General features: G+C 46.0%; 1 protein-coding gene across 1 annotated transcript in view; it reads right to left on the bottom strand.

Moving 5' to 3' along the window:
* Positions 1 to 18,389, bottom strand: part of LOC111150899 (desumoylating isopeptidase 2) — a 40,528-nt gene extending 22,139 nt beyond the window's left edge. The window contains exon 1 of the mRNA XM_022508584.1: positions 18,319 to 18,389. Coding sequence (XP_022364292.1) covers positions 18,319 to 18,360 — 42 coding nt within the window. The 5' untranslated portion in view covers positions 18,361 to 18,389. The remainder of the gene's footprint in view (positions 1 to 18,318) is intronic.
* Positions 18,390 to 21,109: the final 2,720 nt, after the last annotated feature.

Genomic DNA, 21,109 nt, shown 5'->3' with positions numbered 1-21,109 from the left:
TCCATTATATTCAACTTTCCTTCTGAGATCATGGCTCCGATAAAAAAAAAGGCTGATCCAAGTATGACAACTCACAGGAGCTAAAGCACGTCAATTACAGCGGACAAGACAGCGGGCCGAGGGTCGGGGGACTGGAGCGCTTTGCCTCGGTTTCTTCTTGTACATGCACACACGCCTGCTTAAGGAACCCGATCGGTCTCAGAAAGTGTCTGATTCCAATTCAGGTTCTGGAGCCAGCATGCCTGGGTTCAACTTCCAGCTTCACTCTTTGCCAGCTGCACAACCTGCATAACCCCATTATGAAATGGGGATGAGACACAGCCTCTACCCCAGGGGACTACTTCAGAATTAACTGAATATATACAGACTTAGAACACTTGTCTGGCCCATGGTAGCCGCGTTAGGAGTAGCAAACACATACATTTACCGACCTACACGATCCTTCCCTAATACTTCTGTTTCACATAGTGGGAATGCACATGTAGATAAGCAGGTTAGCTCTAGCTCTCTTTTAATTCTCTGGAAGTTGATGTCAAATGATCAAGAGCAGTGACTCATTAAACTGAATGGCAAACAATGGCAGAATTAATTGGATTCTACTTTAAGACTCCGGCAAGCAATTATTTATGTTCTTGAGAAGAACCGATTTGAGTAAAAGGTCTCTGTTCAGCGAGGTGGCGGGACGACAGCTACTCGAGCCAGAGCAAGGCGCTGAGGAGCTGACTGTGGCACAAGGACCTTAAGGCCTTGCACTCCCTCAGTAAACAGGGCAGGGTCACTAACCCACACTTAACCTCTTTGGACACCAAACCGTGCCACTCGAGTTTACAAGGCTTTTCAAAGCATTTTAAGTATTAACATAAAGTAAAAGAACACACTTCAGAGAAAAATTATCTTGAAATATGTGGAAGGCAACAAAGGCATAAATAAACTATAATTACTTTTGAACTCGATTTTGCCTTAATGCAAAAAACTGGCTTTGGTATTTCCATTAATTACTTTAAAGCAGTGTTTACAGAAGTGACTTCATTGTGGCATATTACAGTCCTATATTAAAATGTTACATTATTCTTCTGGTAGAGAACTTCCATCAAACTTCATTTCAGTCAGTGATTTGCCTTATCAACTTAATAAAATTTTAAATTTCCTGTTTGAAAGCAGCAATGACAATAAATGCCATCTTTCTAGTCTGGAACTTAAAACACTTAATATAACCACTTAGGTCCTGGGCCTGACTCCCTTAAACCGATCTCAGTATGAAGTGTGACCATTTCCCCTAAAAATCCTAGAGCCAGTGTTCATATGGATTAAAGCAAATGTTTTACTTACTTCCCACAAAAAGGTGCTTAGGGAAAAGACAAGGCATTTCAATTACGGAGTTAAGAATTAAAAATAAACGGTGAGCAGTGGAGGCTGTGGGGTAATTACTAGAGGGCAGACTCATGGAAAACTGTCCTCGCTGTTCACACTGTGGAATCAGCTCAGGAGGTCTTTTTGGCACCACTGAGTTGAGTCCCAGATAATTTTATAGCAAATGCTATTTAATAGTAAATCATATTAAAATGCTATCTATAGAGCCTTGGCATTGAGCTAATCGTAACACAGAGTCAATAAAAACTCACTAAACGAGCGGAGACAGTCTAGTATCTTTTCCAGATGAATCCATATGCATCTGGGGCTATCTGTTAATTTGTGTTGAGGCTGTATGAAAGATGGCACCACATGGAGACCCTACTCCATTCCTGTTTTTAAGAAAATGTCCAATCTTTTCATTACCAGAGAATATTATCTAAAATAAGCACATCACTCACTTTGTAGGTGTTGGGGGGGGACAAAACTTTATATAACAAAAACATTTTCATTATACATCATGTGTAAGTTGTTGATAATGTTGGGTATTTAAGCCACAATCTCTGGAAGTGATCTCTCCTGATTACAAAAGGTTTGCCAGTATTTTTTAGTTAATAGTGTTTCAAGGTTTGTAAACGTGCTGTCAAGTTTATTCCCTTCTTGAGACAATGCGATCAAACATACACATGTGCACTAAAGTTAGGGCACGGGAGCTTCCCAATCGCCTGGGACGGTCCCAGTTCACATGTGTTTCTGCGTAACTGTTCACCCTCTTTTATTCCTGAGTCCCAGTTTTGATAAATTTTAAGGTGAGCCCACGGCTGGCCTTCCTAAGGACTGTCCTTCGAGACTCAAAAGCTCCTAAGCACTGCCCTGGGCTCCTGAGGGTGAGTACACACACCTACACACATGGGCGATAACAGAAAACCAAAGAAAACATGGTGCTCTGTATTTCGTACGAAGCTAAGGTTTCCTCCTCCAATTCTGAAAACAAATCATCGTGCTTCTCAAAGGACCCCATTTTAGGACCCACCACAAACTAGACACAGGATCATTGAACTGGTAAGTTATTTAAAGGAGAATTGATTTTTAAAAGTCAAATCGCTGGTGAACCAAATGCCCTTTGAATGTATTTCAGACTAAACCTATTTTACAGAACCTACAGCTAGACTCTTCCGGTGATGAGAAATCGATGGGCGAGGTACTGGGTCCTGATACCACATCTGCAGCAGAAAACCAAGTTCTTGGTAAAACCTCCCTATCAGGCATTGGCTTTGGTTGTACCTATGGCTGGTGTCAGATATTTCAGAAAAATCTGAAAACTTCTTGTATGGCTTACGTCTACCTGACCATCCCTCTGAACTGGGCTCTAAACTGAACGAGGCCTGAGACTGAGCCTTCTTGAATTCTGGATCCTTCGTGCTGCCTAGGACCTAGCAGACCACTCGAAAGCTTGATGAATCGAAGCATTGCAGCAAGAAGTTTGTCATGTTCTCCCTTTACCTTCTTTTTAACTGTGGCCCATGGAAAAGAGCACCTCCATTCTTTTACACACTCAGCAATATTTATTGAACACCTACTACGTGCCAAGCACTGGCAATGAAGCAAACAAACACGGAGTTCTTGTTTTCATGGAGCTGCGTTCTAGACAGGTGTCTTCAACTGTAGGCTGCAACCGGTTAGAGGATCCCAAAATTTTTTTGGGATGTTGTTACCAGCCTTACGAATGATATATATGAATGAAATATAATGGATGAAAAAAATGAATGAAATATAATGGAACAGAACTAATCACAGGACATGATCCAGAGCAAGGTTGTTTCCTGAACATGTGGTCTCTGTTACCTGTGTATAATTGCATTATGTAAAATGTATTTCTGAGTCAGTCCAGGATAAAATTGAGAACCACCGTTCTAGAAGGGTCCCCCCTACACTGCACCTCAGTTTAAATCTCATTTAAAATGTTTGCTTACAGCAAAGCTATAAATAAAGCGAGTCAGACAAGTCTGATTTAATAACATGCGGGCACCCCTCCTATGTGTCAGGGACTACTGGGCACCGGGGATACAAGGATGATTAACTCACAGTCCTTGTCCGTAAGGAACTCATTAAGAAGGAAAACAGTCACAACTTAGTGTTTAAACAGAAATATGTATATATATAGTAAATTGAAAATTCACTTTTTGAATGTTACCCTACAACATACTTTCACTTACTCTGTCTTCCATAATGACAAGAGTGCATGTAAAATACATAAATTACTATAGGGACGTTCTGGCAAGCCACTTGGCCACAGTCACATGACGAGGTGCTGAAATGCAAACGGAGCCCGGGTTTCACAGTTTCCACCTACCGTTTTCCTACCACAGGGCTCTACCTCCAGCAGAGAGTCTCACATGCTCTTGCTTTTCTTTACACGATCTTGAAGCTTCCTGAACAACCTCACAGTAAGATGGAGACCATGATTACTAGGTCATCATTTTTCCTGAAGTGTGAAGTTACGGTGACCCCTCGGGCACCACCACAGACCCAGTCTTTGCCTAAATGCCATATAATGTGTCCACCCGGTCGCTAATTTAGTAATGTGGAGAACTATTCTGGGAGCTGACTTTCACATCTGAAAGGAGAGGGAAAAATCTAGAAGATAAGGTCCTTTCGGAAATGAGCATTGCAACCGTACTCCAAGTGGACCATTCTTTTTATACCGTTTAGGAAACGAGAGTACGCGTGACAGGTTATACTGAGAACCGGAGGAAACAGCTAACGTGTAAAATTCTTTATCTGGTGGTTCCTTTAACTTTTTGCTGGACAATGAGCTAGAAATTATAACTAGGCTATGGTACACAAACCAGTCTCAGGCCGAGTTGTTTATTTTCACAATTTCCATCAATGTTTAAAGGCTTAGAAATAGTTCCCCTAAGTTCATCTGGCCGAAAGGCTATAGACCAGCTGTCAACGCCAACATTCAAGGGGGGAAAAAAGGCTTCATGTAATTAACCCAAGTGTCACGCATACACTACGATGGAGATTTTAGAGCAAATGTCAAACATCCAACAGCCTGCTTCTAATGCCTCAGCTTGGGTGGCACTTTGTTCCCTGAAGGAGAACACTCCTGTTGATCCACTGAGGAAGCTCCACAGATCGGGTTACTCAGGTGTCGCGACTGTGCAAAGCATACAGACAGCTCATTTTGCTCCCATAATCTGGCAACAACTACACTAACACACTGCTAACACTTTCTAGAGCTTATCATGGGCCACGTCTCATTCTGTGCATTTCATTTAAGTTGCCTCAAGATCGTACAACCCTACGGACTTGATACCCTATGATTTCCGTTCCAGCAAGGAACCCTCTATTTAGCAGGAAACTTTCCTAGGTCACACAGTTAAGAAGCAGGAGGCGGGATGCAAATTCATGCGGGCTGACGAATTCCAGACTGCATCACGAAGACAAAGCACTGCACACACTACTTAGGAAAACAGATTCCAGACGGCAGATGGCAGGCCTGACCAGGGAGGGCTGGCTGTCCCAAGCCTCAATCGTGGCTCTTTGTCACATCGATATTCTTGTTTCGAACCACTGCAGGTGTCTGGGGCTCTCATGTGCCACCTGACAGGCTAGGGAGGTCCGTCAGGACCGCAGAGCAGCAGGTCCCTTGAGGGGAGCAGCAGGTCCCTCGAGGGGAGCAGCAGCTGCGAGCGAGATGACACAGTGGAGAAAGGAACTGTTTCAGGATGACAGGTCCTAGGGGAACCCAACACACCTTTTAAAAGTCATTACAAAGTACCAAGTTCTGGGAATAAAGAGTAAGACCCTGTCTCTGCCCTCAAGTTCATGGCAGAGTAAGGAACTTCAACAGGTGTACTGCTGAATTACTGTTTATACCCACAGAAGACAGCAACTGGAATGGATGAAGGGGCCTCACACCCCACAGCTCCAGCTTGCTTCCTTGCTAGCCTTCTGAAAGTGACACATTTCTAAAGAAGTTGATTAAAAAGACACTCTCGGGCTGGAGGGCATGGTACACAATGGTGGATGGCCAGTGGGGATAATGTGGAAGGAACTCTACTCAGTTCCAAAAGGAGGACGGGCACCTATTGCAGCATATGCGCATACCAACTGGAAGGCCAATTTCTTTCTTTCTTTTTTTTTTTAAAGATTTTATTTATTTATTTGACAGACAGAGATCACAAGTAGGCAGAGAGGCAGGCAGAGAGAGAGGAAGGGAAGCAGGCTCCCTGCTGAGCAGAGAGCCCGATGCGGGACTCGATCCCAGGACCCTGAGATCATGACCTGAGCCGAAGGCAGCAGCTTAACCCACTGAGCCACCCAGGCGCCCTGGAAGGCCAATTTCAGAGCGATAAGTCCTTGTACTGGAGTGCAGTGCAGGGCTGGGATCTAGCATACAGTGGGAGGTCTGACCTCGGATGGGACGTGGTGACTCCCACTCCGAGAACAGGAGGTAGGGCAGAGCACACCATGATGGCAGACTACAGAATCTAACTCAGATGAGGGTGTAGTAAGGGAGTAATTATTTTAAGGCACTGGCTCAAACAACTTCCGGGGGTGCCAAGCATAAAATTGGCAGGGCCAGCTGGCAGGCTGGAGACCCAGGAAGAGTTGATGTGGCAGCTCCTCTAGAGGCCGAATTCCTACCTTCTTAGGGGACCTCAGTATTTTCTTGGGGCCTTCAACTGATTGGATGAGGCCCATCCACAACATGGAAGATAATCTGCTTTATTCAAAGTCTACTGACTTAAATGAAGAGACTCTTAACTACAGAGAACAAACTGAGGGTTGCTGGAGGGGCGATGGGGGGGGATGGGCTAATGGGTGATGGGGACTAAGGAGGCCATCTGTTGTGATTAGCACTGGGTGTTACATGTATGTGATGAATCACTAAATTCTACTTCTGAAATCAATATTATACTACACGTAAACTAACTAGAATTTAAATAAAAACTTTTAAAAAATGCTAATAGCATCTGAAAGATGCCTTCACAGCAACATCTAGACTAATGTTGGACTAAAACCTGGGGACTAGCTTGGCCTCGTCAAGTTGACACATAAAATTAACCATCCCAGAAATAATCACAGATATAGGGTTGTTTTTTTTTTTTTTCCTACTGCCCACTCATGAGTTCCAGAAAGCACAGAGTGGAAGTTAGTTTGGCAGAGGGGTGGGAGAGGCGGTGAGATTAGGACAAATTAATAGAGAAATAGCACTTTCCAGGGAAGGGAGGAGGAGGAGAAATATAATGTGGTGGTTAAGGGCACAGACTTCACTGTCAGAGCTCGTGGTTCCAGACTGTGCGCCACCACTTACGGCGTGATTCTGAGCAGGTTCTTCAGGTAAACCTGTGTCATCATCTTAAAAAGGGATAATAACATGGGGCAAGGGCTCGCATGTTGTAATCACTCAAGCTTAGTCCTTATATTATGGGGAGACTTGATATTCTAACACCTGGGGTTAGCATTGCTAACCCCAAAATCATTCGTGAATTTAATGTCATTGCACTTAAAATTTCAGTGAGTTTTTTTTGACAAACTGATTTTAAATTTTACTTGAAAAATTAACGTGTGAGAAACATAAAATTCCAAAAGAGAGAAAGAGTCTTCCATCACCAGTATCAAAACGTGCTGGAATACTACAGTTACACATCTGGTAATGGGGCAGGAAGAGGCAACTAAATACATAGCTAGCCCAGAAAGTCAAGAAGTTAGACTCCTAGATCCATGATAACTTAGTTTAGGATGACTGTGGTATGTGCCTCCAGTTAGCATAGGGAACCACGGATCATTCAATCAACAGTGTTGGGATAATTGGCTTTCCACTTGGGAATAAACACGGAGCCTATTTCTGTAATTTTAGACCAGGGAAAGCCTCTCCAGGGCTGACAGAAACCAGAAAGGTCCTAAAACAACAACAGTTTTGACCACATGAGATTTGAAATTTCTGGAAGGCAAATATGCTTAAGAAACTTACGAGGGGGGGCGCCTGGGTGGCTCAGTGGGTTAAAGCCTCTGCCTTCAGCTCAGGTCATGATCCCAGGGTCCTGGGATCGAGCCCCGCATCGGGCTCTCTGCTCAGCGGGAAGCCTGCTTCCTCCTCTCTCTGACTGCCTCTCTGCCTACTTGTGATCTCTGTCTGTCAAATAAATAAAAAATCTTTAAATAAAAAAAGAAACTTACAAGGGGGTTTACTGTATTTACGGTCATTTCATGATGTCTGTATTTGGTCCTACTTGTCTTCATTCCACATTCTTCTTTTTGTTTTCTCTCTTACACTGTATGAACTGTGTTCTTTCTGCTGTTTTACCTCTCGATGTAAGTTTACCCCAACAATACTTACGTTTATATGAAAAAAACTGTACACATACAATTTTCCAATACCAACCCAGACCAATTGCATCTGCTGACTTACCTCCTCCCTCTCACCAAAGATTTGGGCAATATAATCTGGGACTTAGTCCTCTTAATATGTTCTCTGTGAAGAGCAATTCTGGACACTGGCACTGGAACCATACATAACATTATAGATAATATAATTATATATTATATTATATATATATATATATATATATATATATATATATAAAATAGGAGATAGCATTGCTAAATGAGAAGTGGAGCCCACAGGCTTTTCTTTCACCCTGTCATCACTCCATTCTCAAGGTCTGGGTCATTTTCAGCTTCCCAAAACGTGCCTGATACTCTCTAGGTCCTTTTGCATGAGTGACGACTTAAGAAGCCACAGCATTCAGACAGAAATGTTTGCCCTTTCCCTCTGTAGACAAGGCTCCATTTTATTTAGGCTTTGGTGTCATGAAAAAAAGTGAGCTTGATTTTGTCCACTGGAGTAACTTTTTTGCCTGTGTGTATTTTTAGGACCTTCTACTTTATCCTTAACATTTAAAAGTTAAACCAGGCTTTGGTTGAATGTTCCTTTTTTTGACTTAAAGATTTTTTTAAAAAATTTACATTCAATTTAGTTATCATACGTGTATTATCAGTTTCAGGGGTAGAGTTTAGTGATTTATTAGTTGCATAGAACACCCAGTGCTCATTCCATCAAGTGCCCTCCTTAACGCCCATCACCCAGTTACCCCGTCCCCTCACCCCCTTCCCCTCCAGCAACGATGTTTGTTTCCTACAGTTAAGAGTCTCTTGAGAGTTTGTCTTCCCATCTTTATCTTATTTTCCCTTCCCTTCCCGTGTTCACCTGTTTTGTTTCGCAAATTACACAAATGTTCCTAACTTTTAGCAAATTCTGCCTGGCACTCGATCCTTTCAGAGCCTAACATTGACCCTTCTACTCAGAGTTCTCACAGATTTTCTTAATCTTGCTATTTTCTCCTTAGTTTTCAATCTCCTGTTGTAATTTCCAATAGGGCAATGTTGCTCTTCAGCTCTGTGGAAACGATCCCCATCTCGGGGTGCCCTTTCTTTGGTATCACCTGCTCTATTTTCAATGATCCTCATGAACCTGAGAAATTCCCCTCAAAATCTTTCTTGCTTCTTGCTGTACGATTTACTTAGGAGGCACGTGGCCTGACTTATTACCCGTTGTACTCACATACCCTCTGCCTGGAACATTCTCTCCCTACACAGCCACGGGGTGTACCCCTTCACGTTTCAGGAATGTCTTCTTGGTGAGGTCTTTCTGGACCACTCTATTGGAAACTGGAGTAGAAATTAAACTACACCATCCTCACCTACACTCTCCTACCCCTCCTCTGTTTATTTTCCTGTTTAGCCCTAATGCCATTTAATATACCGTATTATTTTTCACTCATGTCTCGTAGTTTTGCCACATGCATCTTGGCCGTGGAAGATAAAATAACTGGATGACAGTCTGGCTTCATTTCTCCAAGGACGCATGGCGTGCCCTGGGCAGGGTTAACGTACCGAAGCTAGCTGTCAATTATTTCTCCATTAACAAAGCTCCTGTTTTTAGGTTTGATAAATCTTAGCTAGCGATCTCTACACTGACACGTAGACGTGGCGCTCTTCAAATAGTGGCTGGTAACAACTATATATATCGACTTGATAAAAAATACGGTGATGGAACCTACTGGAAGTGTGAAATACAGAGTGTAAAGCCAGACTGCATACTGTACTGTGCTAGCACATGAGAACATCGCAGTTACCGTGAGAACAAAGCTCAGTCACAAACGCATCACAGCACTGGCGGTCTTCCATGCTTCCCAGAGAACTTCGGAATGTCTGTCAACGAACACATGACAACACGCCAAGACAAAAAACCAGCAGTGCAGGAGGCTTGCACAATGCCACGCAAGGCTCAGTTCTACATGTGCATCCTGGTATCTGGCAACTGATACCTCTCTTAATGCAGGAGGAAACTTCAGTGAAAGAAGCAAAATTGTGTGCTGAGTAAGATGAATCAACAGGCCAAAAAAAGAAAAGAAAAGAAAAGAAAAGAGAAGAGAAAAAAAAAGAAAAGAGAAAAGAAAAAAGAAAAGGAAAGAGAAAAGAAAAAAAAGGAAAGAAAAGAAAAGTGAAGTGTACCGCTACAAACTGAAGACTTCGAAGACAAGTGCCTGGTACAATCCACAAGATCAAATCAGTTGTTTGCACAATATTGCCATGAGTCTACACGCATTTTAAATGCATTCAAATATGTTGTATTTTGCAATAAAGTCTTTTAATTTTGTTGCTCATTTTTCATGATTATGTCCTTTCAAATGAAAGTACCTCTTTTATATTTTGTGATTTTTTTTTTTTTTTTTTTTTTTTGCAAATTGCCTTAGTCAATTACTTTTGCGGCAGAAATGTTGGCAGCAAAGATGTCTGTGGCAAAGATGTTTATGGGGAAACGATCTAGAATATTTTACTTACTTTTTCAGTTTATTCTGTTAATAGATGGCTCACATAGATGGGCTTGGAATGAACCTATTTAGCGATTTGCATTTATTAACTATTTGCATTTTCTGGATTAAAAATTTCAAAGAGCGAGAAAAACCCAAACAAACCCATTTTTGTCATTGGGGAAGAAAAGGAAAGATGTCAGTTCTTCCCAAGTTACTTTAAACTGCACAAGAACCAGTGTGATTCCGATTAAAGCAACAACAACAATCTACAGACTGCGGGGCGTACACCCACAAGAACTGAAAGCAAGGACATGAGCAGATCTTTGCACACTTGCAACCACAGCACGATTACTCCCATTCGCCAAAAGATGGGAGCAACTCCAATGTCCGCTGACACATGAACGGATAAACAACGGGGTGGGTACACATGCATACAGCGAAACATCATTCAGCCGTGAAAAGGAAGGGAACACCGGCACGTGCTACAACACAGATAAAACTTGGGGAAACTACGCGAAGGGAAGTCAGTCAGCTACGAAGAGACGAGCACTACTGGATTTCCCTTCTTCGAGGTACCTAGGCAAATTCATAGACACAAAGTAGAATGGCTGTGACGGGGGTGGGGGCCGCGGAGTTCCATGAATACAGAGTTTTCAGGTTTCGCAGGATGAAAACGCCCCGGAGATTGGCTGCACAGCACTGTGAATTACGCTACTGAACTATACGGCCACCAGCGGTCAAGGCGGTAACTTCTAGGTGTATTTTAACACAATTAAAACAACGACAACAACAAAGTGACAATGTATGGAATTTTTCAGAGAGCCTAGAAAAGGAAATGAGTAACAGCTAAAAAAAACTCGGGAAAAAGAATGAAAGGAAACTGGCCCAGCCATATACAAAGATATGCCATGAAATTATAATAAAAATAGTGTAGGAACGAGACTCACCAATTCTGTACGGGCAAGAACTTAGTGTTACAACAAGGATGCCATCCTAATTTAGTGAGCAAAGACTTTCATTTCAAATGATGGGGGGGTTAATCAGCTTTTAAGTTATTGTTTTGGGAGGCTGGTCACAGTCATATACCCAAGTCCATTTCAGATTAATTGAAACTTACAAGTTATTTTCGTGTGTCTCATCTCCCTCTATTATTTTTCTGCCTTTCTTAGAGTTTACGATGATTTATTTTGGCCGTCCTCCCTTTACATTCTATTCACCAACTGGGTGAGACTTGGAACGAAGTTGCTGCTTCGGAATGTAAGCAATCTTGTAGAAAATCAGTCAATAAATGAAAAGTAAAGGTATGTCCTGTTTTAAAAGAACATCTATTTAATGGAAGAATTCACCTACAATAGTCGGCTCTCCTTGGTATTTAATAGTATTTAATTTACAAGTTTCACTGAATTCTATTCTGAGAACTTGAGCACAGATGTGGCGTCAGGGCGGACAGACCAAACACCACCACGGTTTGAAGGGTCTGCGGTCACCAACATGCCGCTCACAAAAGGTTTCCATGTTTTATTTTTAAACTCTACTTATTTAAGTAATTCCTATACCCCACACGGGGCTCGAACTCTCGATCCCAAGTCCAGGTAGTCGCACACTCCTCTGAGGGGGCCAGTTGGGCACCCTCCACGCTTTATTTTTTGAATACTTCAAGCCTTCCACTTGAAGTTATTGAGTTAATACTCATTCCATGCCGAGTCAAAGGACTGCTAAAAGGTATTTCTGGGTTTACAGAATACCGTTCCTAGATGGTGTGAGATGGAAAATGACTCCGCGAGGGGTCTATACCCTCGTTTCCAGAACTTGTGAACTGGTCACTGTGAATCATGGCAAAGGGTCTTTGCAGACATGTAAGCCAGAGACACCTGAAGACAGGGAGCTTATTACCCTGGCATATCCTCATGGGTCCCCTTTGATGACATGAGCTATTAGAAGTGGAGAAGTCTCTCTGGATGGAGGTAGAAGAGACGCAGCAGAAGGGAAGTCAGAGATATGGGAGGTGAGAGGGCGGACTCCAGGCACCGCTGCTGGTTTGAAGACCGGGAAGGCAAAAGGCTTTAAGCAGCTGAGAAGGGCTCCCCGCTGCGGCCGGCAAGGACTGGGCCCGCAACCCTACAACCACAAGCAACTCGGTTCTGGCAACCCTCTGGATGGGCCTGGCGGTGGGTCTGCCCCCCGCACCGCACCAGCTGCGGGCGACTTCAGGGATCTCAGGCTTGTGAGAGCCCGAGCAGAGGAGCCAGCTGGGCCCACCTGCACTTGTGACCCACACAAGGCACACCCCATGTACCCTGTTCTAAACTGCTAAAATCTGGGCAATTTGTTACTGCAGCAATAGAAAACAAACACCCAGAGAGACTGAATTCTTTTCTCATCTCTACTAAATGGGGACAAAGAAAAGAGAATGCCACGGGTAATGTGGGGGGCAGATTTAAGGCTGTCGTTCCCTCGGCTAGACTCAGGGACTCACGGGTCCCCGGTCAAGCCGGCTGAGGCAGCAGAGGAACGTCAGCTCCGAGGAAATGAGGACGAGCTCCTGTTAACTGGTTACTCTACGTTAAGATTCTGACAATGTTGGGGTGCCTGGGTGGCTCAGTGGGTTAAGCCTCTGCCTTCGGCTCAGGTCATGATCTCAGGGTCCTGGGATCAAGCCCCGCGTCAGGCTCTCTGCTCAGCGGGGAGCCTGCTTCCCCGCTCTCTCTGTCTGCCTCTCTGCCTACTGGTGATCTCTCTGTCAAATAAATAAACAAAATCTTAAAAAAGATTCTCTCTTTAAAAAAAAAAAAAAGATTCTGACAATGTTTTCAGAAAGATTATGTTTCAAGGAGGGACTACTTGTTCTTGGTTTGTCCCTCTTAGTTGTCAAATGACCGTCACTGCATCAAGCAGAGTGTCCACAGGCGGCAGCGCGGGAAGGAACACGGAGGCGAGCAGGGCCTCTCAAGGAGTGCCACACCCCTCACCTCACAAAATAACCCGATTAACACCCACTTCCTCAGTCTAGGCCCACAGAGTTTAAAAAAATAGAAAACTTTGTCGAAGAAGAATATCTGATGTTTTTCCTATCCCCTCCCCGCGATCCCCACCCCCCTTGTTTGATCAAAAGCTAAAATCCAGAAATAGGTATCAGGCCCAAAGAGAAGGGATATCTGAAGGCCTTTCTGAGCCATTTCTCAGTACTGGCGCCATTCCTAATAAAACCGCCCACTGGAAATCCCATCCACTTGGTAAATGTTTATGGAACACGTTCTCACGACAGATCCTGCTCTAGACACTGCTGTCAAGGAACCCGGTCTAGCGGGAAGCAGGGAACTATAACACGTCTGTTGTAAGGTAGGTGGAAAGTACAAAGAGGGCACAGGAGTTCACTCGAGTCTGCTGACTGTGGGCTAAGGTACAGGCAGGAGGAGCGGGAGGTGGCCGCTGGACAGAACATTCCAGGTGAGACCAACAGGAGTAAAGATACTGCGGCATGAACTACTACAGTACAACCTGTTCACATAACTGAACAACCCCATCATGTGAGCATAAAGCGTCTATGCTGGGGTGGGAACCATTGGGGGACCAGTAGGAGGTCGGCCCCTAATAGTCAGGTAGGGGTCACATCATAAAGGGCATTAGCCTCTACCTCGCAGGTGAATGTGAAGCCAAGGAATGGCACAATCATTCACATGTCAGGAGACTGCTTTGGTAACAGAAGAGGAGAGAGATTCAAACGAAGACCAGAGACTGCAACCAGGAGAAGGCTATTATATGAACAGAGATAACGAGGACCCGAACTTAAGATGCAACAGTGGAAATGAGCATAAGGTCCCCAATTTAAGGAATACTCAGAAGGTAAAATATGTGACAGACATCACAGGCTTCCAGCTAACTGCCATTTCCAGCTCCCTGCCTTCCTTGCCGCAGCTCACCAGGCGGGCCAGGAAAGCCAGCTAGCCCCTCTCTCGGCTTCGACAGCCACAGGTGAGCCCATTCCAGACCATTCCTTAGGAGGGGAGGGTGGCTCTGGCAAAGCATTTTCTGTGAAAAGGAGAAAAAGGCTCTATTGGCCTCTGTCTTTCTTCACATCCTGTTGGAGGACGTTCTGTTTGGTGCCAGGATGGTCATTTCCCAAGTAGGAGGGGACAAACCAGAACAAAAGCCAACAGGGAAGGGACAGACAGAGGGACAGACAGCAGCACGAAGGATGGAAAGTCTCAGTACTTGGTGCCCCCCAAGTGAGCTGCTGAACTAACCTGGGATCGTTTATCTCTGGAGTCAAGAGGAGTATCCTTCCAGCTTAAGCTACTGATGGTCAAGCTACTGCTTTTAGACAGAATCAACCAGACTACGAGCAGCGGGGCCTGGGAACTGGACTCTGATGGGCTCGTAATACAGAAGCAGCAGTGGTTTTACTCTCAGCATTCTGGCTTGAGAAACCAAGCAGAAGGTCATCAAGACAAAATTATAATCCAAGATTGGGGTGGGCAGTGTTGGGTCGAGTAAAGGGTGACGTCTGAGCTGGGAAGGGAAGGGAAGGAGCATGCCGCACGCTGATTTAAGTGAAGGGTGTATGTAGATGCGTCTGGAACTCATTTAAAAAGTCTGAATTAGACGCACAGATGCATGCGAAGTCAGGTCACACGCGTGTGCCCTCACATGCTCTTGGAGGACTCAGATGGAAGCGGGATGGTCAAAAGAAATACGGACCCAAACTTCCTTATTTGAAGAGTCTTAGTGCTTTTTTTTTTTTTTCCTATTAAGGCTCTGAAGATGTACAAATACTATTTGAAAATAGGAAGAAAGCAGCTTACTGAATGAATCTACAAGTATTATCGTGCTACTGCATGTTGGTATTTTGTAAAACTTCATTCGTGGCCAAGATGATCCGAAATGGAACAAATTCGGGGTCTCTGGCAAATGAAGCCCTCGTGGGAGACAGCCTACACCAGACACTGGCCCGGCACCTGACCCCCAGCTGAATCACCTGCTCTACGTGTGCCCGTAAACTAGGAACATGTGAATAACCTCATTCCAGGACCCGGAAATAACCCAGGCCATGTTTTATTGGCAGCCGATTACCCCAAAGTACAAAGAGGAACATAATCACTGAGAAAGCAGCAAGCAATAATTTAGCTGCACTGTGTAACATTAAGTAACCTTTTAAGGATTATCCTATCCCTCCATGAGAAGAAGTTAATACAGGTGACCCTGATACGATTTCTTTCTTACATGCAGCAGTTCTGGAAGAAGAGAAACGATCAGCAATTCTCCATCCAGGGGACAGGAAAAACGCAGTCCAGGCTGGAGCAGGTGACAGTCTCCCAGAGAGCCGCAAGGATACAACGCAAAGGGTCCCTATAAACTGATTATGAGTGAAAAACAGGGGTTGATTTTGATGTTTGCAAAGTCTAGTCTGGATGGACTCTGCTAGACGCGGCCTGCACAGACAACAGCGGTCCCCATCAAAGGCACCTATGATGTATGAGCAGTACAATCAAAGATAAAAGAGATCTGACCTTGACATCAAGCAGAACCGTTTCAAAACCAAGACAACTTGAGAAAGAGCAGTTTGAAAGATATGATCTTCTACCTCAACACACTGGTCTTCATTCAAAAACTAACTCTGATCACCCTGCTCCCTACCATGAAAACTTTAGATGACTCCCCTGGTTCAGAGACCAGGCCCCCCTCAGCCCTTGTCCCAGCCCCAGACGAATAAAGTTCTAATCAAACTGTCTGTTTTGTCTCTTTCACGCAGGCTACACTGTTATAGGGGACCAGCTGTTTCCCAGTCCCACCTGCGCTCTCCTCCCGCCACTGTTCCTGCTGACTGTTCTCTGCCTGTAGAGGTCCTGGTACCCCTCCGCAATCCCTAATTCTACAATCCACATGTGGTCTCCTCCTTCACATCTTCTTCTGCCATTCCACGATCAAAATCATGCTACTTTGTTCTGAATTGTTACTACTGTTGTACCTCCTCTAAGAGAGTCTCAATTCCTCAAAGGAAAAAGGATAATTCAATCATTTTTGTGACTTCTCCAAGGTCACAATAATTGCAGGCTGCTGAATTAGTGACAGGAAACAGCCACAGCCTGAAAGCCCTCCAGAGAACATGCAAGGGCAGGTTTGTCAGAAGTCTAATAATTCAATTATTTACCACGCTGACAGACACTCATATGCTCCTGCTCCTCCTATTGCTAGGAAAAAGCAATTGATAAGAAATAAACACAGAAATTATTCAGTAGAGGAGATAATGAATCAGACTGCAGTCTAGAAATTCTAGATCCTATTTTTAGTTATCTGGGCAGGTTGAATTTACCCCTTTCTCTACCTGCCTCCTCTGTAAGTACCTACTTTACAAAAGTGATATAAGGAATACGATCTTTATTAAAAGACATGCTAATATTTTTAATATCTTTCAGAACACTCTTCCCTTTGAAATATACTGGTTTACGTGTGCCCGTAAACTAGGAATATGTGAATAACCTCATTCCAGGACCCGGAACACCAATAGCTCTAGCTTTTCCTACAGTCACCACAATTAGCAATGCTTTTTGTGATTCAGAGAGTCCCTAAGTGTAAGGAAGCCCATTACATGCCAAAGAATGCACTGGCAGTTTTATTTTAAAAAGCCAAACTTCTCTCTACCTCTACTTTCAGATTTTAGTCTACGACCCTCTGGCCATTGCATAATCCTAATTTATAAAGGGGTTGAATGACCCAGAAGAAAAAAACATACTGCGCTCTCAAAAGAAAATACGCTGTGAGATATTTTGTAATAGTCTTCGTGAATAAACAAGAAACCAAATGCACATCACGGGGGTGGAGACAGGCAATGAAACAGTAAAAAGGCAGTAAAAACTCTTGAACAATAAAGGCATCCAGTACCATAAGAAGTTGACATCTAGAGAATGATTTCTAACCCGTGACCTAGGCCAAAGACCTTACCAAGTGCCCTGCTGTTCTAGGCCCTCCAGTTCGCCTCTAATTTTTTCTGCATGTTTCACTTTCCTCAGCGTGTCAACCTACCTCTGAACCCAGAACCCACGTCAACGGAGACCTCACCTCAAGTCCCCAGCAGTGTCTAGCCCATCCTGACATAATTCCCAGATTAGGACACGGGAGCTCCTCTCTACCCAAGAGGTGACAGGGTAAATTTAGAAATGCAGACCCAGTGCCAGGGAATGAAAAGTTCAGATCTGCGAGCGAGAACCATGACTTCTGACATCTAGCACTTCGGCTCTTCTGCACCTTTAAGCCAACAAAAATGATGAGGGCTTCTTCCTCTGCCAAGAGATTTCGCACCTCGAAGGCAGAGGCGACTCTCTCACAAAGCAAAAACGCATCAAGCGAAAGCAAACAAACCCAAGCTCGCATCTTAACTGCCAGGACCATCCCCTACCGGGAACTTCAGCTGCGACTCTAACAAAGCAGTCCTGGGACTCGGTTCCGTGGGCTGGCCGTCCTGCAAAGTTAGGTGACCTCACACACAAGCTCTCCCCTTCCCTCTCCTGCGGTCACGTCAGGTACCTGTTGCATCACCTGGCGAGTGGTCTTCAGAGGCCAGCGCAGGAGCCCCACCAGGACCCCCCACAGAATTCAGCTGGGCTTGCTAAACCGGAGCCTCGTTCGCGTTAACGAGGTTGCCCTGGAGGCAAAGGGGTGCTGGCTCCCGTTCACCTTGGACGAGATTCTAGCACCGGCACCGACAGATGGGACTTTCGGGACTTGGAAGGGCTTGGGAGTTCCTGAGGACCCGGGGCAGGAAGAGGTGCTCGGGGACGGGGCGGCCCGGCGTCCGGGCGGCAGGAGAGGGCGGTCGGACCCCCCGACGGAAGCCTCGCCCGAAGGACACCGATCCGCCGCCCGGGGGTCGGGCCCGGCGCGGGCTCCGGGCCGCGCAGGGGCCACCGCCGGGGCTCCAGGCGCCCCGAGCCCTGGCGGGAGCCCTCGCGCGGACCGGGCAGCGCTGCCCGCCCGCCGACGTGCGCGAGGATTCCAACAGCCTCCTGCTCCCCTCCCCCACCCGGAGAACTAAGCTGGAGGCGGAGACGCGAGGCAGGAAGCGCAGGGGCCGGGGGCCGGGGGCCGGGGGTCCAAGCCCCGCGCCGAGCGGCCGGAGGCTGCCGGCCTGGGCCGCACTCACCATGTCGTACACGTTGAGCACCACTAACTGGTTAGCCCCCATCCTCCTCCCCGCGGCCGCCGCCTCGTCCTCCAGCCGCTCCGTCTCAGCGGGGCCGAGGCCGCTCCCACCCCCGCGGGCACTTCAGGGGCCGGACCCGGGCACTACGCGCACAGCCCGGCCCGCGGCAGCCGGCGCGGGAGCATCAGGGAGCCGGGCCGCTCCCGGGCGCCGCCGACAGGACCCTCTGCGCCGACGGGGCCGGACCACTGGCGGGCCCGCTCCGGCTCAGGCACCTCCCCTCGGCAGCGGACACGTGGGGAAAGGCGGGGCCTGAGCGGGGCGGGGGGCGGGCGCCAGGCGCCCCGGGGGCGGGGCCGGCGCCGGGGCTGAGCCCGCCTGCGCTCTGGCTCCGCGCGGCCGCACCTCGGGACCTAAAATGGCGCCTCTCACACTGCAGGAGCGGGGTTCTAGAAATACTACAATTCCCGGCATGCAGTGAGGACCCCCCCCCCACCGAGAACCCCCCCCTTCCTTCCCCACTCCCCAGCTCGCGGCTGGAAGCGCAGAGGCCGAGTCTCCACGACTACGGCTCCCAGCATGCCGCGGGCCCCGCCCCCTCCCGCTCCTTACCGCACCGGGCCTCCCCGGGAGACTACAGCTCCCAGCATGCAGTGCTTGGGATCCGCGCCGGTCCTCTGCGGTGCGCCCTTGGCAGCAGGTGAAGTCCTCTACCTTCAACCCTTTTTCGTCGGTGCCACTGTTAGTTTCTGTCGCATTGAGCCCGTGGAAGCCAGCTGAATGTGGCAAAAGACCATAGTGACAACCCTGTTTTCCAAACCCTCCGTGCTGCTTTTTTTTTTTTTTCCTTGCACGTGGAACGATGGGGAAATAGAGGAAGGCAGGTTGCTGGGGGTGGGGGTGGGGGTGGGGGTGGGAGTGGGGTGGGGAGGGGCACAATGTGCATCCGATCCGGTTAGTACTCAATATGAAATCTTACATTTTATGAAACTATCTTGCCGTCAGTGGAAGAGAGTGCAGTACTCACAGATTGGCATAACCCTAGGACACAGTAGTTGCTTTTCCATTTATTCAACAAATATTTGTCGTGTGCCTGCCTTGCGCCCGGCCGTGTTGCAGGCCCTGGGGAATACCGTCCACAAGAGGAGGACGGACAAATATGGGTGATATGTGCTTTGCAGAGAATCAAAATAGGATGACGTGATTGACCGTAATCTTAGATTAGCTGCAGCTGGAAGGTCTTGGGGACGAGGTTTGGTTCCGTCTGGACAAATATCCCCTCAAAGGGGAATAGCAAAGCTAACATTCAGGCAGTTGAGGGGTTGGGGGAATGAAGATGTTCTCTCCTGATTTGCTTTGATTTTTCGCAACATATAAGAGGCAAGATGATCACTGGAGAGCCAGAGGCAAGGCGAGGGATATAGGGAATTTGGAGAGAGAGGTGTAGAATAGGGAAAAACAAATATACTAGGGAAACAGGATTCACTTGCCAGTGTTGTGTGAAGGTAGGTGCTGTGTGCGGGATATTTGTCCTCAAGTGCGCTGTGGACAAATTTCTAAAATTAATTTCTGGTGTATCCTCCTGCTTTGCTTCCCTTCCCTTCCCTTTCCCTCTGTGGCCTTCCTCTCCACCTAACCCTGTTGAACAAACTAGAGGTGTGGGGGAAAGGCTCTATCCCTTAACACCTCACTTAGTCTTGGCTGCGCAACTGAGGGCTCACACCGCTGGTTCACTTCACCTCTGACCCCTCCCCTTTGTGAAATCATCTGCTCCTAGCTGTCGCTGTTCCAGGCCAGCCAAAAAGTCGGATGCTCCCATCCCCATACCCCTTGTCTCTCTTGAGCACTAGGCTAGTTTAACCTGGCACCTATAGGACTTCTCCACAAGAGGTATTAATTTCCTATTCTGTTATTAAAATGATCACCTTCTTAGTGGTTTAAAATGACATAACACAAATTTCTTGTCTTAGAGTCCTACGGGTTAGGAGTCCAAAATGGGTCTCCCTGGGCTAAAAGTCAAGGACTGTGTTCCTCCTGGAGGTTCTAGAGGGGAGAATCTGCTTCCTTTCTCAGCTTCTAGAGGCTGCTCTCATTCTTTGGCTCATGGCCACATTGCCTTGACCTCTCTTTATCATATCTTCTCTGACTCTCCTGTTTAACCCTCTTTCACTTAGAAGGACCCTTGTGATTTCATCGGCCCACCTGAATAATGCAGGATAATGTCATCTCAGGATCCTTAACTAATCATATCTGCAATGTCTTTATTCCTATGTAAGGTAATATATTTGAAGGTTCTCAAGAATTCGATGGGGACATCTCTGGGGAGCTATTATTCTGCCTACCACACAGGATGTCCCATGATCATTTCACCTTCATCAGACACAAGAGAATTCACTGTCTGAGGATGAAATGACTTGTATTGCTTGTGTAATTTAGGTACTGATCCACCAAAAACTGAAATTATCCATCATTCATTCATTTTGAGCAAGTATTAAAGGAATACTTTTTATGTGTCAACCACTGTTTATCACTCATATATTGTGATAAAACAAGACTGCTGCTTTCATGAAGCTTATAAACAGCTTACAAACCAGTGGAAGACATAAAAAATATCTATATATTTTTATATAAATATATTTATATAAATATATTTATATAAAAATATATAGATAATTTTTATGTCTTCCACTGGTTTGTGTGTGTGTGTGTTTGTGTATTCATTAATTTATCATTTAAATTGAAGGAGACAACAGTAGTTGAGCATAAAAAGGAGACTTTTTGGGGGGTAGTT

Source organism: Enhydra lutris, unplaced genomic scaffold (genome assembly GCF_002288905.1).
Source record: "Enhydra lutris kenyoni isolate GAN:26980312 unplaced genomic scaffold, ASM228890v2 scaffoldscaffold24, whole genome shotgun sequence".
NCBI lineage: Eukaryota > Metazoa > Chordata > Mammalia > Carnivora > Mustelidae > Enhydra > Enhydra lutris.
This window is presented reverse-complemented; position numbering and strand designations above follow the sequence as displayed.